This window comes from Lissotriton helveticus, chromosome 2_1, assembly GCF_964261635.1.
Source record: "Lissotriton helveticus chromosome 2_1, aLisHel1.1, whole genome shotgun sequence".
Taxonomy (NCBI): domain Eukaryota; kingdom Metazoa; phylum Chordata; class Amphibia; order Caudata; family Salamandridae; genus Lissotriton; species Lissotriton helveticus.
In genome coordinates, this window is record NC_136059.1 from 89,608,663 (window position 1) to 89,626,526 (window position 17,864).

Here is a 17,864-nt window from a genome sequence, read left to right on the forward strand (position 1 = left end):
GTTAAATGCCAACTCTGGTATAACATTATCAAAACATGTCGAGTAAGGGGTCATACAAATTGGAATACTAACCCCTCGCCAATTCTGGCGACGGGGTTAGCATTCCACCCTTCTAGAGGGACACGACATGTTGGTAACCTGTAACCCCGGTTAAAGTCGGACATAGCCTCAGCTCAACAAGATGGATGCTGCCACCGAGACACAAGTCTGCCCTCCTGCTGCTGGGAGTCCTCCCAGCGCGGGCGGCAAGGACAAAGGGTTTCCTGTCAGGGGCGGTACCAGCACCGTCCCAGACAGGATTTTGTGTATCCTAGGTAGGCAGGGCTTTAGAGGAAGGTGACTGCAAGTGGCACCCTGGTGCTCACTGTGCATATGCCGGCTTGAACCAGTTCCAGGGGCACACCAGCCCCTGAGCTAGGGAAAGCCCCCCTTCCTAGTCCCACCCATAGGGCAGGACTTAGTCGCGTGCCAGCCCCCTTTTGCAGGATAAAGGTAGGAGCAGGCCCCCTTCCAAATTAGATCAATCTTTGAATCCTGAACCGACTTTCCACGAAAGGAACTCAAGCCTCTTCTCAAGATTTCTCCCTTGTGACTAAGGAGTAGTCACCCTGCAGCAGCAGGCACCATCCAAGCATCGCGGTTTGCTGTAAGTCTCTCCTCCGGATCAAGACTGCCCAGCTCGACGAGAACCGGCTTCCCTGGCACCTTTGACCTCTACCTGCATCATCAGCCCAGCTGAGATTCGTGGGTGTGACGAGACCTCGAGGGACCGGCCATCTTCAAGACTGCACGACGCTTGCCCAGCACGACTACTGAGGGATCCTCACGTGAGTGCTTTGGGGTTTGAGAAGCCCCGACCCTGAGCAGCTCCAGCACCGAAGTCCAGCCCCCTTGCATCCACGAGATCTGCGTGGGGCCCTTCTGCTCTCTGCTGCTCACCGCGTTGTCCAGGTCACTTGCCCGTTGGCTAGTGACCCTCCCGACGACGAACCACGACGACAACACTGCTGGTCTGGTTGCTCCAGACTGGCCCTTGCTCCCCTCCAACAGAGGAGCACCCCGGACCCTCCTGGTCCACTCCAGACGCCATTTTGAGTCCACCGCGTGGGCTTGCATTTGCCAAGAGTTGTTGCCCCAATCCTGGGTGCAGCGACGTCGACAGCAGATACCTCCGTGGCACAGCTCGCACCTCCACCCTGGTCGCCGACAACGCCTCCTGGTCCGAGAGACTGCAGAGCCCAGCGTCGCCCACTCACCTGGTCGAGGTGACTTCGTCCGGTGCTATCCTGGTGCCCACCTAATCACTGGCTAGTGATTCAGAACTTGGTCCCCTCTGCTTACAGGTCTCCTTCCCCGATCCAGGCTTGGATCCCTCAGAATCTCTTCACTGGTCGCTTGCCAGCAACTTCTTTTAGGCTCCATAGACAGCAACGAGGATTCCCGACGTCTTTTCAGACCTATGCAGCCGCAGCCCCTGGGCTAGGTAACCTGAGCATTTCGGTGCACCAGCATAGCTTAACTATCTAAGTGTCCGGATCCGTTTCAGCTCTATCTAGTCGGATTCGTCCGATAACACTAACTTTGCATTTACTAATGCACACGACGTCCCTAGGCCTCCTGCTCGTAATCTGAATGTTCAGTAGAATAGTCCTAGCGATCCCCAAGCCTATGAGAGTAGTACTTACCTGCTAGTAATTTCGCATTCCACTTTTTGTGTATATGGTTTTTCGTGCCCCTCGGGCATTTGTGTAAATTGTGCGACTTAAAGTATTTTCTTAAGAGTTTTGTTATGTGCTTAGCTCCCTGACTCATAAAGAGATCAGGGTAGACTTGTTATAAATAAATATCCTTTTATTTTCATAACTTGTGTGGTGTCCTTTCACTTGGTGTTCAAGGGGTAAATGTGATGGTAAAACAGCTGGCTTAACACGCCCTCTAGAGTTTAGCCTAAAGACTGCTCTTGTCCATGCTACTAGGATAGCTGGTCTATCAGGTTGACTTACAACCAATCATCAATAAGGGTTGTCTGGACTGATACATAGTGATCACTAGAATAGTGAGCACTGCATATCAGGCCAACTTCTCACATTGGTGAGCAGCGGTTGGGATTTGAGCGTGCTGTTGTTTTACCACACGTATCCTAAGAATATCATTTGAAAGATCACATAAGTACCAAGGTACATATAACTTAGCTTAGAATACTCTGAGTTCTACTGAACCAGCTGTTGTAGTTCAACAGGGCTTAGCACACCCCGACTACAACTCTTAGCAAGGGATCAGTAGGCAAACAAATAGTGTAGGTAAGTGCACCACTTACACCTCACTAGAAAAGCATGTCTACCCATGGAGTCTTCAGAGACTCCCCTAGTGGCTAGTGACCCTCCACAGGTCATCTCAAGATATGCAGCTGTCAGTTTCCAGGAGATGAGACAAGTGTGTACCTCCAGGAAACTGAAACAGGGGTCTAACCCCACCATTCCCTTTCTGATAGGTCTCTTAGAGACACATGATGCTAGGAAAGCTTCTCTACAGATGGGAATATGCCAGCCTTAGAGGGTACCTCTGGGGATCCAGACCTCCCCAACACTGCCAATGCAGTTGAGGAGGAGGATCAAGAGGAACTCTCTGGGGACGAGGTAGACAAAGGTCTTGAGGTAGTCAGCAGACTTACTAGGGCCAACTTAGACCTACTTGGGGAAGGATCTGGGGGACCCCCAGTACTGACCCTAATGAGGCCTAACCTTGGAGTTAGGAGAGATAGATCTCCTTCTAGGGACTCCAATAGATCTCTGCACTCTAATGCCTCTTCTCAGAGGAGAAGGATTTCTCCCCAGAGGAGATTGACTTCCCCTCAGAGAAGAGAACATGAAGCAAGGATGAAACAGGCTAATCTAAGGATTCAAAGGGAAGAACTTGCCCTGGCCAAAGAGAAGCTTGCCTTTGCTAGAGAGCAGCAGATGAGTGGGACAGTTCCCACTGGTGGCAGCAATCTCCCTAGAGATAAGGAAAGGAGTTTAGATACTAAACACCCGAGTAAGAGTGCCCCCCTTTAAACAAGGGGATGACATCCACAAATGGATGGCTGCTTTGGAGAGGGCCTGCACTGTCCAGTGCATCCCCCAAAGTCAGTGGGCAGCTATACTGTGGCTCTCCTTTGAAGGCAAAGGTAGAGATAAGCTCCTCACTACTAGAGTTGAGGATGCTAACAATTACCAAGTCCTGAAAAATACACTGGTTGATGGGTTTGGCTTAACCACTGAGCAGTACAGGTTGCTGTTCAGGGATACCGACTTGGTTCCGCAAGCTGCAAACGGGCTCAGCTCATGCCAGAGCACCATTTCACATTATTCCAAGCACTCTGCCTTCAGGATTGTTAAGGCCTGCCATAGGAGTGACTGATAGGAATATATGTGTCCATTTTAGGGTTAGATATAGGAATACTATATCTAAAGCAAAGGGTGTGTAACACCACCTTGCCCCAGCTGTCAAGCAGCCAGTTTTGTCTGGTTTAGTTAGTCAACCCAGGGGTGGCATAATACATGCTGCAGCCCCTGGGAGACTTCTGGGTACACCTCTGCCCTGGTTACAGGGACACAAGAGAGCCCAGTGCCAATTCAGTACCTGGGTACAATTTGGAATAGAGAGAACAGCTAGGCTGTGGGTCTGATTAGCAGGCCCACAGCCAGGGAAAGTCGTAAACCAGTGAAGCAAAAAGCAAAAATCTGGGGTGATCATAGGATTGCAGACCCTACTCTCCTACACATACCAAGACAGACCCCCACACCCTATCGTTTTCTCTCAAGCGGATGCGCAACTGGTCGACGAAGAGGTCACCGTCCTGTTGCGCAAAGGGGCCATTTGTCGTTCAACTCGACATCCGGCCGGGTTTTTGAGCAACTTGTTCCTGGTGGACAAAGTGGATGGGGGAAAACGTCCGGTAATCAACCTCAAAGAGTTCAACGGATGGTTGGTTTACCGGCATTTCAAGATGGAGGGGATTCATCTCTTGCGGGATGTGCTCCTCCTCAACGACTGGTTGGTCCGCCTGGACCTCAAGGATGCGTACTTAGTGGTTCCTATCCACCCTCCGCATCGTCGTTTCCTTCAATTCCAGTGGATGGGTCGAGTTTGAGTTTACCGCCCTTCCATTCGGTCTTTCATCGGCGCCTTGGTGCTTCACAAAGGTACTCCATCCGGCTGTAGAGCTCTTGCGGGGCCAAGGAATTCGGATGATCGTCTATTTAGACGACCTTCTGTTGATGGCACAGTGCCCCAAGAAGTTGAGCCTTCAACTTCAACAGACCGTATCCTTGCTACAGGGGCTGGGATTTGTAATAGACGACGTGAAGTCAGTTCTCTCCCCCACTCAGACAGTAGTGTACCTCGGCTTTACGGTGGACTCTGTGCAGTGCACCCTGAGCCTTCCTTCCAGGAAGATGGGAAAGATTAGACACCTTCTGCGTCAGACGATCTCGAAATCCCACACATCGCTCCGGCAGATTGCCCGAGTGGTAGGATTACTTTCCTCATCCATTCAGGCAATCTTTCCGGGCCCCCTTCACTACAGGGCCCTTCAGCGCCTCAAGGCGCATCACCTTCGTCGGGGACTAACGTACGATCAGGTGGTTCCCCTCTCAGTCGAGGTGAAGGAGGAAATGACCTGGTGGTTGACTCATATGGAAGCTTGGAACGGCCGGGCGATCTTCGGACCGGTGCCGGACTTAGTCAGAGTCAGACGCCAGCAGGGCCAGCTGGGGCGCCCGCTGTGGAGAGTTCTCCACAGGCGGCGCCTGGTCGTCCGAGGAACAGGAGTTGCATATCAACTGCTTAGAACTGTTGGCGGGGTCCTTCGCGGTGCGTTGCTGGACAAAGGATTCGGCCCGCTCCTGCGTTCTACTTCGAATGGACAACATCTCTGCAGTCCGCTACGTCAACCACCTGGGCGGCCCTCGTTCCAAAGCCTTGGCGGACTTAGCGAAGGTCTTTTGGGACTACTGCCTGACTCGCCAGATCTCGGTCACAGCGGAGTACTTGCCGGGTTAGCACAACCAAGTTGCGGATTGGCACTCCCGACACTTGCGGGATTCCAGTCAGTGGAAGCTGGACTCACAGGTTCTCAGGTGGCTGAACACGCTGTGGGGCCCGTTTTCAGTGGACCTCTTCGCGTCCCGTCTGGACCACCAGCTCCCGCATTTTTACAGCTGGAGGCCGGACCCTCTCGCGGAGGCCACGGATGCCTTTCTCCAGGATTGGAGTCTGGAACAACCATTCGCCTTCCCGCCGTTTGATGGTGTTAAGAGCGGCGGCCCATCTTCGCCGCCAGCGAGCGGACGTGGTTATGGTGACTCCCTGGTGGAGATCTCAAGTCTGGTTTCCGGTTCTACTGGAACTTTCTTGGGATTCTCCAATCCTACTCCCCCGGTTTCCGCGTCTTCTTCTCAAAGTGGACGGGAATCCCCACCATCTGATCAGGCAGAGTTCTCTCCGCCTCATGGCGTGGAGGCTTTCAGGCGACGCTGGTCGCTCCCAGGCCTTTCGGGACCGGCTGAGAACTTCCTCTCAAAAGCCTGGGCAGGTAGCACGGCGAAGCGGTATCGCTCTGCCTGGAGTAAATGGTCCCGCTGGTGTCTTCGACGGGACCTGGATCCCCTGGTCGCAGGCGTCGTACCAGTTTTGAATTTCTTGGCGGAATCGGCTTCAACAGGACTGGCCTACCGCACTGTCAATGCAATGCGCTCTGCGATCTCAGCAGGCCATAATCCTGTGGCAGGTGCGCCGATAGGAGAGCACCCTTTTGTTTGTAGGCTCTTGAGAGGGATTCGCCTCTCCTTACCGCCAGAACCGCGTTACTCGGTTCTTTGGGACGTCAACCTTGTTCTGAATCTTTTTTTGTCTTGGCAAGCGAACAAGTATCTTTCCTTGAAGGAGTTATCGGCAAAACTGGCAATGCTCTTGTGTCTGGTCTCATGCAGGCGGGTGTCTGATGTGCGCGCCTTGGATATCTCGGCGAGGGTTTTTTCCCCGGATGGGGTAATCTTCACGTTGGGGCGCCGCACGAAATGTGGGTCAAGGTCAATTTCTTATCCGTGTTTCGTGGACGTCCCCAAACTCTGTGTGGTACAATGCCTGAAGGCTTATGAAGATTTAACCCTTGAACTTCGTCCTCCGGGCGAACGACAGCTGTTGATTGCACTGAGGAAGCCACACAAGGCTGTCTCATCTCCCACCATCGCCAGATGGGTTCGGTGGATCATGCAGGAAGCAGGTATTGATACGAAGCAGTTTGGTGCCCACTCCGCTAGAGGGGCCATGGCTTCTAAGGCTTTCTCTTTGGGAGCCCGTCTGGAGGACCTGATGCGTGCGGCGGATTGGTCCTCGGACTCCACTTTTAAGTGGTTTTATTTCAAACCAGTGGTGGATATAGTGCATTTGGTGGTAAGTAAGCTTTAAACTAGCATAATCTGAAGCCTCCGGTCCGGACATAGAATCGAAATTTGCCTAGCTTAGTAACGGTAAGTTTCAATTCTATTAAGGACACGGAGGCGAGGATTATCCCTCCCGGCCACCGATGGAGGCGATCCCTCCCGTACTGCAGTAAGTACGCAGGTTTTCCAGAGGTATTTGATGAGACGTGTTGTAATGATACTGGTGATTTACTGCCTGTGCTGAACCGTTTGGGTTTACAGACCGCTGATGCATGTTTCTTGTTAGGTAACGATGGTGCAAAGCAGGACCAGTGAAGTTGAAGCGTGACTCGCGCGAAGAAAGAGGAAGTGGTCATAGGAGGGACGTCCTATCTAGATGTCATGGACACTAACGAAGGACAATATTGCAGGCTGTTCTGCGGATGACCATGGGACTTGTAGTTTATTCGGAATTTTTTTAAGTTGTGATAGCCTTTATATCCTTTGTTCTGAGGTATAAGGCTTATATTGATGCTTTTTTGGCTGCTGATTGGTTTGTTAATAAACAGCGAAGAAGGGAAAAGCATAATCCTCGCCTCCGTGTCCTTAATAGAATTGAAACTTACCGTTACTAAGCTAGGCAAATTTCGATTCTCCAGCACTGGAAAACACGCAAATTACCAAACAATACAATATATTGAATATGCTACTTACCAGTATGCATCTGTTCTTGGCATGTAGGGCTGCTAACATTCATATCTTAGCATTAGATCGCCGCCTAGTGTTGGGTCCGGATGATCACACATTGTTGTCCTGGAAGAGTCTTCGAAGTATCCTGAGATAGGTGGCTCCTCCCCTGGACTACAGTGCGCATGGGCATCGGCTCCATCCCCAGATTGTTTTTCGCCATTGTGGCAGAAGATGGAGTGAAAAGTGTAAAGGATGTCCATGCTAATGACTGAATACAATAGTATATCTGCAGCTGCAACAGGCACCGGGGAGGAGGGTGGGCGATATGAATGTTAGCAGCCCTACATGCCAAGAACAGATGCATACTGGTAAGTAGCATATTCAGTTCGAGGCATGTGGGCTGCTAAATTCATATCTTAGCATAGAATACATAGCAGTCCCTCCATCAGCGGCGGTTGCCCGTGCCAGCTGCAGAAACCTGAAAGAGTGTCTTGAGAACAGCCTGTCCTACAGCAGCTTGCTGCTTGGAATGCACATCAACACAGTAGTGTTTCGTAAAGGTATGTGGTGTAACCCACGTGGCTGCTCTGCAAATGTCCTCTAAAGGAATGTTCCCTAGGAAAGCCATGGATGCCCCCAATTTGCGTGTGGAGTGCGCCCTTGGGGGTATCGTTAGAGTGCGCTTGGCCTTTTGATAACATATTTGGATGCACTTAACAATCCACCTGGCTATTCCTGCTTTGGAAATAGGGTTGCCTTTGTGTTGTGGTGCGAAGGCAACAAAAAGTTGTTTTGTCTTTCTAAAGGGTTGTGTCCTGTCTATGTAGTACATCAACGCCCTCCGTACATCTAAGGTATGGAGCATTCTTTCCGCCACCGTTTGTGGGTTTTGAAAGAATGCCGGCAAGTCAATAGTTTGGTTGAGATGAAACTGACACCACCTTCGGAAGGAATTTGGGGTTAGTGCGTAGCACCACCCTATTTGCATGAATCTGAATGAAAGGCTCTTGGATTGTGAGCGCTTGTAGCTCACTAACACGCCTCAGTGACGTAATAGCTATCAGGAAAGCTGCTTTCCACGTTAGGAACTGGAGTTCACACGAGTGCAGTGGCTCAAAAGGTGGTCCCATCAGTCTGGTGAGGACCACATTGAGGTTCCACACCGGAGCTGGTGGTGTTCTTGGGGGAATGACTCGTTTCAGACCTTCAAGGAAAGCTTTAATGGCAGGGACTCTGAAGACAGAGAGGTGCTGCCTGTTCTGAAGATAAGCCGCTATGGCGGATAGATGTATCCGAATGAAAGTGTACGCTAGATTGCACTTGTAAAGATGCAACAGATAGCAAATGATGTTAGGGATAGATGCATCTAGCGGGTTGATGTCATTGGCTGTACAGTAAATAACAAAACGCTTCCATTTCGCAGCATAGCATGCTCTGGTTGTTGGCTTCCTTGCCTCCTTGATGATGTTCATGCATTCTGGAGGTAGGTTAAGGTATCCAAACTCTAGGACTTCAGGAGCCAGATCGCCAGGTTGAGCTGTTGCGGATCTGGATGCTGAATTTCTCCATGGTTCTGCGTCAAAAGTCTGGGCGTGAGGCGCAGTCTTTGATGCGGCACCACTGAGAGTTCGAGGAACGTGGTGTACCATGCTTGGCGCGCCCACGGAGCAACCAGGATGAGAGTCATCGCGTGTTGCCTTAGCTTTCTTGCCACCAGCGGTATCAGAGGGGCTGGCAGAAAAGCGTACGCAAATTTGCCTGACCAGTTCATCCATATCGCATTCCCCTGCGACTGTGGGTGAGGGAACCTGGCGGCAAAGTGTTCGTAGAAAAAGCCTTCGGAGCCTCCTTTGGCGGCAGAAGGAAGAGAAGCTTACTCGTAGGCTTTGCCGTAGGGTCCTTCGGCGTCAGAGGCGATGGCATCAGAGCCGACGTAGAAGCGTCCTTTTCCCTGATTCTCTGTAGCGAAGCGGCGATGAGGGACGCTTCACCTACAGTGGCTTTTGGCGCTGACGAGGATGTCTTGACCTTCCCCTCGGATCCGACGTCATGGTGGCTCTTCTGAGTCTTGGACGCTGATGCAGTTGCCGCCGACCCAGAGTCCTTGGAGCGATGCGCAGATGTGCCAGCCTTCGATCCGTGTGCTTGTGTCGGCTCCGTCTCCACTACGCGACCGACTAACGGAGTCCCAGTCGGAACCGGAGCCGTGCCGCTGGCCTTGGCGTGCTTGGACGGTGTCGCAGCGGTTGATCCGTGCCGACCACCCTTAGTAGAGGATCCCTCCTCTGGCACCGATTTTGACCCTGTGGAATCGACCGATTTCTTCGACTTCTGTTGACCGGAGGCCGACGGAGTCGATGCGGCAGCGGGCGCAGTAGATTTCTGTGTCCCGGCCGCCATTTTAGGGACGCTCGAGTCCACAAGTTTCGGTTTCGTTTTCGGGTCGGCCATTTTAGGTGTAGTCGATACCGTAGGTTTCGGTTTCGATTTCGATCCGGCCTGCCCAGCAAGTAGGTCCGTGGCCGGGCCTGAAGGCGGGGCCGTGGGTTGCGGTACGGGGTCTTGGGTAAGGCCAACTGGCGATCCCGTGACCCGATCGTGATCCTCGAAACCTTCGGGGCATAGCTCGTCCCCTGAGCTATCTGCCGCGGCCCCATAAATCTCTTCGACGTCCCCTACCTCGTCGACGTATTCAAGGTCTTGACCCACGACTCCGTCGTCGTCTACCGGATCCGCCTCGACCTCCGTTTCGGGTGGGGATATTTGGAGATGATGACCCTGTTCATCTTTTTCTTGGTCGCCGAAGAGGTTTTCTGGATCCGGGGCCGCTTGTCTGGCCTCTAGGCGCACCGCGCGCCGAAGCTTGAGAGTCTTTTTAGACCTGAATTGTGCGCAGGCCTTGCACTTGCCGTCGTCATGGTCCGGTGAAAGGCATTTGTTACAGACCGGGTGCAGGTCTATATGTGGGTACTTAGACCCACAGAGCGGACAGAACTTAAACGGGCTCCGCTCCATGTTGAAAAGTTGCGGTCGTGTCGCGACGAGAAGGCCTCGATGTCCGAAGAGTGAAAAAACTCCGCTGAATCCGACTCCAAGAGACGGAAGAACTCGAGACCGTGCGCAAACAATACCGACTCTATGAATACAAGGCCTTTTGGCCTTAAAAAGTTAGTTTTACTCGGTTCCGACAGAGAGAAGTCGAGACCGCATCCGAACCCAATGGCGGAAAAAAACAATCTGGGGATGGAGCCGATGCCCATGCGCACTGTAGTCCAGGGGAGGAGCCACCTATCAGGATACTTCGAAGACTCTTCCAGGACAACAATGTGCGATCATCCGGACCCAACACTAGGCGGCGATCTAATGCTAAGATATGAATTTAGCAGCCCACATGCCTCGAACTATAGAGATATTACAGTCCCCATTGATGAGAATTGGTCTTTCTAGGATCATGATTGACCTCAACTTCAAGAATCAATTACTAGACAAACTTGCATGCTAGAAGAATTGCTCGATTTTTCGGAATCAGTACAACTACCTCAGGCCACAGGGGCTGGAGGCAGAAGACTGTCTCTTGGTACATCTGCGAACATGTGATACAAATTTATCAATGCATTGAGACTAAACTGCAGTACTGCTGCAGGCGGTTGACTCATGTCTTTGTTCAGGCAAGCTGGCTTGCCAGGAGAATAACTAATTTAACAATGCGTTCGTGGATCCTACTAATTTCCCTCAGAGTGGCACAATGTAAATCAAGATAAACTGATACATGAAAGAAAATAAAAAAAACATTTGTGAGCAAACATCCAAGGATTACTTTGCAAACTCTTCAATTTAAGAGTGGAAAAAAGTGAATCGTCCCATCTAAAAATAAAAGTTGCGCTGTTCAAAGCCAACTCATGTTCCCACTACCACTCTGAGCTTAAATACTCAAAGAAAATCTTACCTCAAAGCACCAAGGGCCTGCGGGTTCCAGTCAGGATATCTGCAAAAGATAAAGAGTCAGACTGCACAAGTTCATTCTGTAAACATTTACAGGTCAATAAATGATCATTAGTAAATACACAACAGTGAAAGAAGAGGCTCTGTACATGGCATTTATGGATCTCTCCTCAGTCTTTGACCTGGTTAACAGGTCAAGGCAATGGGGAGTCCTCTTGGAAATGGGCATGGATAGATCATTGGTGGGATTTTTAGCGGATCTTCACCAAGGACTAGAGGCCTCTGTTAGAGTCACTCAAGATGGAAGATGCACTGAACTTTTTAAATCACAGAGAGGGGTGAGGCAGGGATGCATCCTTGCCCCTCTCCTCTTCACTTTATATATAAACGCACTCGAGCCCACGCTCTCCACTCTGGGGGCCGACGTCCCGCGTGCAGGAGAGATTAACATCCCGGTCCTCCTGTACGCGGATGACGCAGTCCTATTGGCCCGTACGGGCGTGGCCCTTAACAAGTTATTGGTTTCCTATGGGGATTTTATGACTTCGTTAGACCTGAAAATAAACACAAAAATCCCACGTCATGATCACGGGACTTAAGGGCAGGAAAAAGAAACCCATAACTTTTAGTTGCACAGGAAAGGAAGTACAAAGGGTTTCTTCCTTTACCTACCTGGGCGTGATTTTTGATGATAAAGGAACCTGGGGTGCTCAACACAAGTCCAAATCAAATGCAGTTGCCAGATCCGCTGGAGCTCTTTTGAATTTTGCCAAAAGATTGGGGTCACGCCCAAAGGAAGCCATTCTTAATGTATACAACGCCAAATGCTTAGCAATCGCTACCTACGGAGCCTCAATATGGGGATACACAAACCCAGTTAATATCCAGAGGGCGTAAAATTGATTTTTTAGATCACTACTTTCCGTCCCCCAGTCCACACCCACTTTTACCATCCATTCAGAGTTAGGCACTGGGTTTGTTTCAGATCACATAAAATCTGCCCCTGTCATCTCCTGGCTAAAAACTTGGATAAATGAGGAAATCTGGATGCTAAGGAACTAGGACCCTCTTCATGTAATTTCCATTGAAATGAATGGGCACTCCATGACGAGTTACCCTTGTCATTAGCATCCAAGTGGTTAAATCATCAAATCCTCAAAGATTGCCTGGCCATGGATGGAGCCTTAAAGATCCCATGGCTGAACTATGTAAAAACTAGGTTATCTTGTGTGGGACGAATTGATCTCTTCTACTCCCCTGATAGCATCCAAAAGGAAGACGTCATGATGATAAAAACATCATTGATAAACTCCTTTATAGTAGAGCGGGAGGAAGCAGAGTTTAAAAAAACAACTGTTAGAAGAAACTATGTCCCTGGCCCAGAACCCTACCTGGTCTTTGTTAATAAACCATTCTACTGTTTTCTTTTAACCAGATTTCGTTTAAATTTGATACACTTTTTGTTAGGCACCTATACTAGGTGGGATACACCTGACAACGCAAGTCCTTGTGACTGATCACTTTTCATCTCAGGACACTTTACATTTCATTATGTTCTGTGATCATTATGCACAAATCAGGAGAAAATATCTCTTTCCAATTCTTCGAGAGGCTGGCTTTTTACAGGTCAGACCAGCACTCCTATTTTTGCAACTTTTGCACAATGTACGAATAACTTCATGTTGCAAACTTTCTAGTAGCAGGAGTCCGTATAAACAAAAGGCGTTGTAAAGGGAGACAAGGACAAATTTTAAACGAAATATTTTAACATATTTTAACAAACTGATGTTTTAAATTTTCTACGTGAATCGACCTTTCTTTCAGGCTAATTTAGCACAATGTATAACTTGTGTATATATACTTTTTTATGAATTAATGAAATATGAAATCTGTTGGCCTGATGTATGATATATTATGTAAATATTTTTTAATGTTGTATTTTATTGTCTATTTCATGTTCCGTATCCTGTGTCTTTTTGTGATTTTTTAAAAATCGAATAAAAGTGATTGACTGACCTTAATAAATGAATCTACAAAACATTTATGAAGGAATACACAAATTTAGATTGGTGCACTTGCAATATAAAGTAAGTTTTGTCATGGCTGGGATGTTTAAAGTCAAAGGCCAGAATGAAAAATATTGCAGAAGATAGGATGGGAGAAAGAATGCTGGAAAAGGTACACATTATATCAAGAGAAACTAGACACCATCAATTCTGCTCTGCTGAAAGTTTGCACATCCAACGTGCACCTTCAATAGTAGTAAGGTTTTATACTGCTACCCATCACAGCAGGCTAGGGAGTGAGTAGCCTTGGGGACCGTATAAGCCTAAAGAAAAAAAAAGGCTTACCTTCTAAACTATCTTTCTGGTGGATATTAAATCTACCAGCAGATGCCTCACGTCCAAATACCTCAGGTGCAGACTGTATCCAGAGACTTTTGCCACTGTTTCCAAGCGCCGGCAGGTGACACTGGTTCCAGCTCGAACACATCAAGTGGAGTCATGGTGACTCACTGGAGCCATAAAATGGCAAAATTAAGAACTCAAAACAGTTCTAGTCATTTTTCCTACTACATTTTTGCAGCGGGACGATCCACCAGATAGATAGTTACTTTCATTAACTTTCCTTTTGATTGATACTTCTACCTGCAAAATTATTTTGATCTGGTAGAGAGGACTCAGATTCCCTGGAGCAGACCTTTCTTTCTACAGTACAGCAATTTTTTATGCACAAGAGAAGATTATTCCTTTTTGCCTGTGTAAAAAATATAGAGCTGATCTTCTGATTTGATCGCTCTATTGCAATCCACGTAGAAGCAGACCACATGTCTAGGGTCCATCCTGGGCAGTCTAACTCCATCATTGGGGAGAGGTGCGGATAAAAGGTTGGTAGGGTGATAGATTAAGGTGGAACAGAGATACCACCTTAAGTAGGAAAGTTACCTCAGTAGAGTAGTAGTACTTTGCCCAGAAAGAAACATGTACAAGGTGGTGTCAGAAAGTGCCTCTTTTATAATGGTTCGTCTCTACTTTTTGCCTGGTTTTGATTTGGTTTCAATTGTAGGACCTAGTCATCCAGACCCCTGTGCCAGTGCTTCTTCCCTGAAAACTTATCCACAATTGGTACCTCGGCCCCTTTTAAGTCCCTAGTAATTGGTACCAAGTGCCTGTAGGAAGCTGGTACTGGTTATACTATACCAAAGTGAGGTATAGTGTGCACAGAGTCCAGTGGAACTCAAAAGGTAGGCAGATGTAAATTAGACAGCACCACACTCTCCGGTGAGCAGTAAGGCTTTATCAGAGGACAGTGTTAAGCATTTGTTGTACCCAGTGAGCAGATTAATTCACACACTGAAAGACTGAACTTCAGACCAATTGTTTATGTATAAAAATATTCTTTTAGTTCTTGTATTTCCTAGAACCAAGCAAAGCTGCCACAGGTAAGTGATTAGTACTTTGCAGTAAATATACAGTTTGTAACAAAGTTTGGATTGCAATTGTAAAAGCACTTTTTTTGTTCACAGGTAAGTTACTTTTGTTATTACTTTTCTTACTCAGTGTACTATACCTGGAAACTACACTGGCACATTTCCTGTAAACAAGTAAGTAAAATCGTTTTTGTTAGTAAGTACAATTTTAAAGAATTTCTTTGGGTTTTCAAACTTCACACTTTTCAAAGAAAAAACAGTCAATGTTATCCCATGGAGGAAAGGATAATGTTACTTACCCAGTAAGCATCTGTTCTTGGCACGTAGAGCTGTAGATTCACATGCTTCCATCTAGTGTTGGGGCCGGATGTTTGCACTTTGTTTTTCTTCAAAGAAGTCTTTCCAGTCACAAGGGAGGGGACTCCTCATTTAGATGATAGTGCGCATGGGCATTAACTCCATTGTTCGATTGTTTGCGCCAGAGAGCGAGAATGGAGTAGTAGATAAAGAACAGAGATGTCCATGCGTATGTATGTACATTACCTTATCCTTGCATTAAAAAGAGCTGCAGCAGCTACAGGTAGCAGGGCAGGTGGGTGGGCGCATGTGGTTTTACATGCCAAGAACAGATGCTTACTGGGTAAGTAACATGATCTGTTCGAGGCATGTGAGCTGTAGATCACATTCGGTGCGATTACAACATAGCAGTATCCTCCCAAAGCGGTGGCTAACCTGTACATGTTGGAGCGGTCTGAAATATTGTTTTAAGTACTGCTTGACCCACATTGGCTTATTGTCTTCCTGACACATCTACATAATGTTTAGTGAATGTGTGCGGTGTAGAATGTTACCTAAAAAAGCCACAGTGGCCCCTAGCTTACAAGTGGAATGTGCCCTCTATGCTTTCGCATGGCAGGTTTGAATGTACTTAACAATCCACCTTTCAATACCTGATTTTGAGATAGGATTGCCTTTGTGTGGTGGCGCAAAAGCAAGAAAGTAGTTTCGTTTTTACGAACAGATTTATATCCTTTCAGTGTAGTACAAGAGTGCTCTTCTAACATCTAAGGTGTGTAGAGCTCTTTCTGCAACAGAATCAGGTGAGGAAAGAATATGGTTAAGTCTACGAACTGATTTATGTGAAATGCAGAAACGACCTTAAGTAAAATTTTAGGATTAGAACGAAGTACCACTTTGTATTTGTGTAGTTGGAAAAATAGTTCTTGTACAGTTCATGCCTGTAACTCACTCACTCTTTATGGATGTAATTGCAATGAGGAAAGCTGTTTTTCAAGAGAGAAACTAATTTGCATTTGTGCATGGGCTCAAAAGGAGGGCCCATCAACCTTGTAAGGACTAGATTAAGATTCCACAGTGGAGCTGGTGGAAGCTTTGGTGGTATGACTTTTTAGTCCTTCCATGAAAGCTTTGATCACAGGTAATATAAACAACGACAAATGCTGTCTATTTTGGAGATATTCAGCAATTGCCGCTAGACTGATAGAGGAATAAGCCATCGCCGATTGTTGAAAGTGTAACAAATAGCACATGTTCTGTATGGAAGCATCAAGAGGGTTGATCTGATGATTACTAAAGTAGATAACACATCTTTTCCACTAAGCTGCGTAGCAGGCCCTTGGAGTAGGTCTTCTAGCTTCCTTAATGATATTCCTACATTCTGGTGGAAGGTTAAATTAACCACATTCTAAAATTTCAGGCGTCAGATCGCGAGGTTCAGCTGTTTGGGAGCTGGGTGTCTGATTTCTCCATGGCTGTGTGAGAAGACTGGAGGTTAAATGCAGCTCCCAAACAGCTGCTTTAGATGCGGAACCAGAGATAGCTCCAACAGGGTTGTGAACCATGGTTGACTTATGGAATGAGTGGGAGGCAGAAAAGCGTAGGTAAATATCCCTTTCATCCATAGTGCATTGCCCTTGGATTGCGCATGTGGGTACCTAGAGGCAAAGCTTCAGCATTTTGCGTTCTGGTATGTGGCGAACAGGTCTATTTGAGGGACTCCCCAACATTGAAAGTATGGGAGGAGAAACTTAGGGTGGGGTTCACATTCGTGTATTGCTGCCTCGGACTGCTGAGGTGATCTGTAATGTGGGAGGTGTTCCACTAGAAGAGAACATTTGTGATGAATTGCCCACCTCCAGATGTCTTGGGCTAAGTGGGACAGTTGGAGAGTGTGCGTCTCCCGTGTTTTTGTATGCATAGCAGTCATGTTGTCTGTACGAACCAAGACAGCTTTGCCCTCTAGGTGAGTCTGAAACGCTTTGAGGGTTAGAAAGATTGCAAGCAGCTCTCTACGATTGATGTGGAGCAACTTCTGCTGTTGACTCCACAGGCCTTGCACTGTGTAATGTAGGTCAGCTCACCATCCAGGGAGGGACACGTCCGCTGTAAGTATTATTTGTGGAACCGGGTCTTTGAACGTCTGTGCTTTTGACAAATTTTGTGTGTTCGACCACTGCAGAGAGTGAGGAGTATGGCCGCTTACCAACACTAGATCAGTCAACAGACCATGTGACTGGTTCCACTGGCTAAACATTCTTGAAGTGGATGCATGTGCAGCATGGCATGGGGGGACGATTATGATGCAAGATGCCATCATTCCCAGCAGTTGTATATAAACCAGAGCTGGAATCCAATGACTGGGTTGAAACTGGAGAACTAAAGTCTGATTATTTCGAAATCTGGCTGCACTGGGAAGGCGAGAGCCTTTTGAGTATTTATAGTGGCTCCAAGGTAGTGCGGAGTATTGGCTGGTTGGAGATGTTATGGTCACATTGATTGTGTACCCTAGTTGATGTAGTAACTGAACCGTTCTGAAAGTGTGCTGAAGACATTGTTGGTACGTGCTAGCTTTGATGAGCAAGTCGTCCAAGTATGGGAAGACCTGGATGCTTTGTCTTAGATGGGCAGCTACTACCGCCAGACACTTTGTGAAAACTCTGGGGGCTGTGGTGACTCAATGGGAGTACCTTGAACTGTTGACCCCGCTACCACAAACCTGAGGAATTTGCGATGAGGGGGTAGATTAGAATATAAAACATTAAAACATGAGTCTTTTAAATCTAAAGTAGATAGTCTTTCTTCAGCAGAGGAAGTATTTGTTGAAGTGTTCAGCAGAGGAAGTATTTGTTGAAGTGTTATCATGTGGAAACCATCTTTTTTGGGTATTAGGAAGTAAAAAGAGTATATGCCCGAACAGCAATATTGCGGTGGTACAGGTTCTATAGCTCCTTTTAGAAGTAGAGACTGAATCTCTTGTTTGAGAGGTGTAGGTGATCTGGTGAAAGTTTGTGTGACTTTGGTGGAATGTTTGGAGGAGTGTTGATGAACTCCAGGCAGTAACCAGAACGGATAATATGTAGTACCAAACTGTTTTATTG

At 47.8% G+C, this 17,864-nt stretch overlaps 1 protein-coding gene across 2 annotated transcripts in view; it reads right to left on the reverse strand.

The window, feature by feature from the left end:
* Positions 1-17,864, reverse strand: part of ZNF638 (zinc finger protein 638) — a 985,826-nt gene that overhangs the window by 900,826 nt on the left and 67,136 nt on the right. For both annotated transcript variants that reach the window (XM_078674499.1, XM_078674497.1), the window contains one exon: positions 11,041-11,079. In XM_078674499.1, coding sequence (XP_078530625.1) covers positions 11,041-11,079 — 39 coding nt within the window. The remainder of the gene's footprint in view (positions 1-11,040; positions 11,080-17,864) is intronic.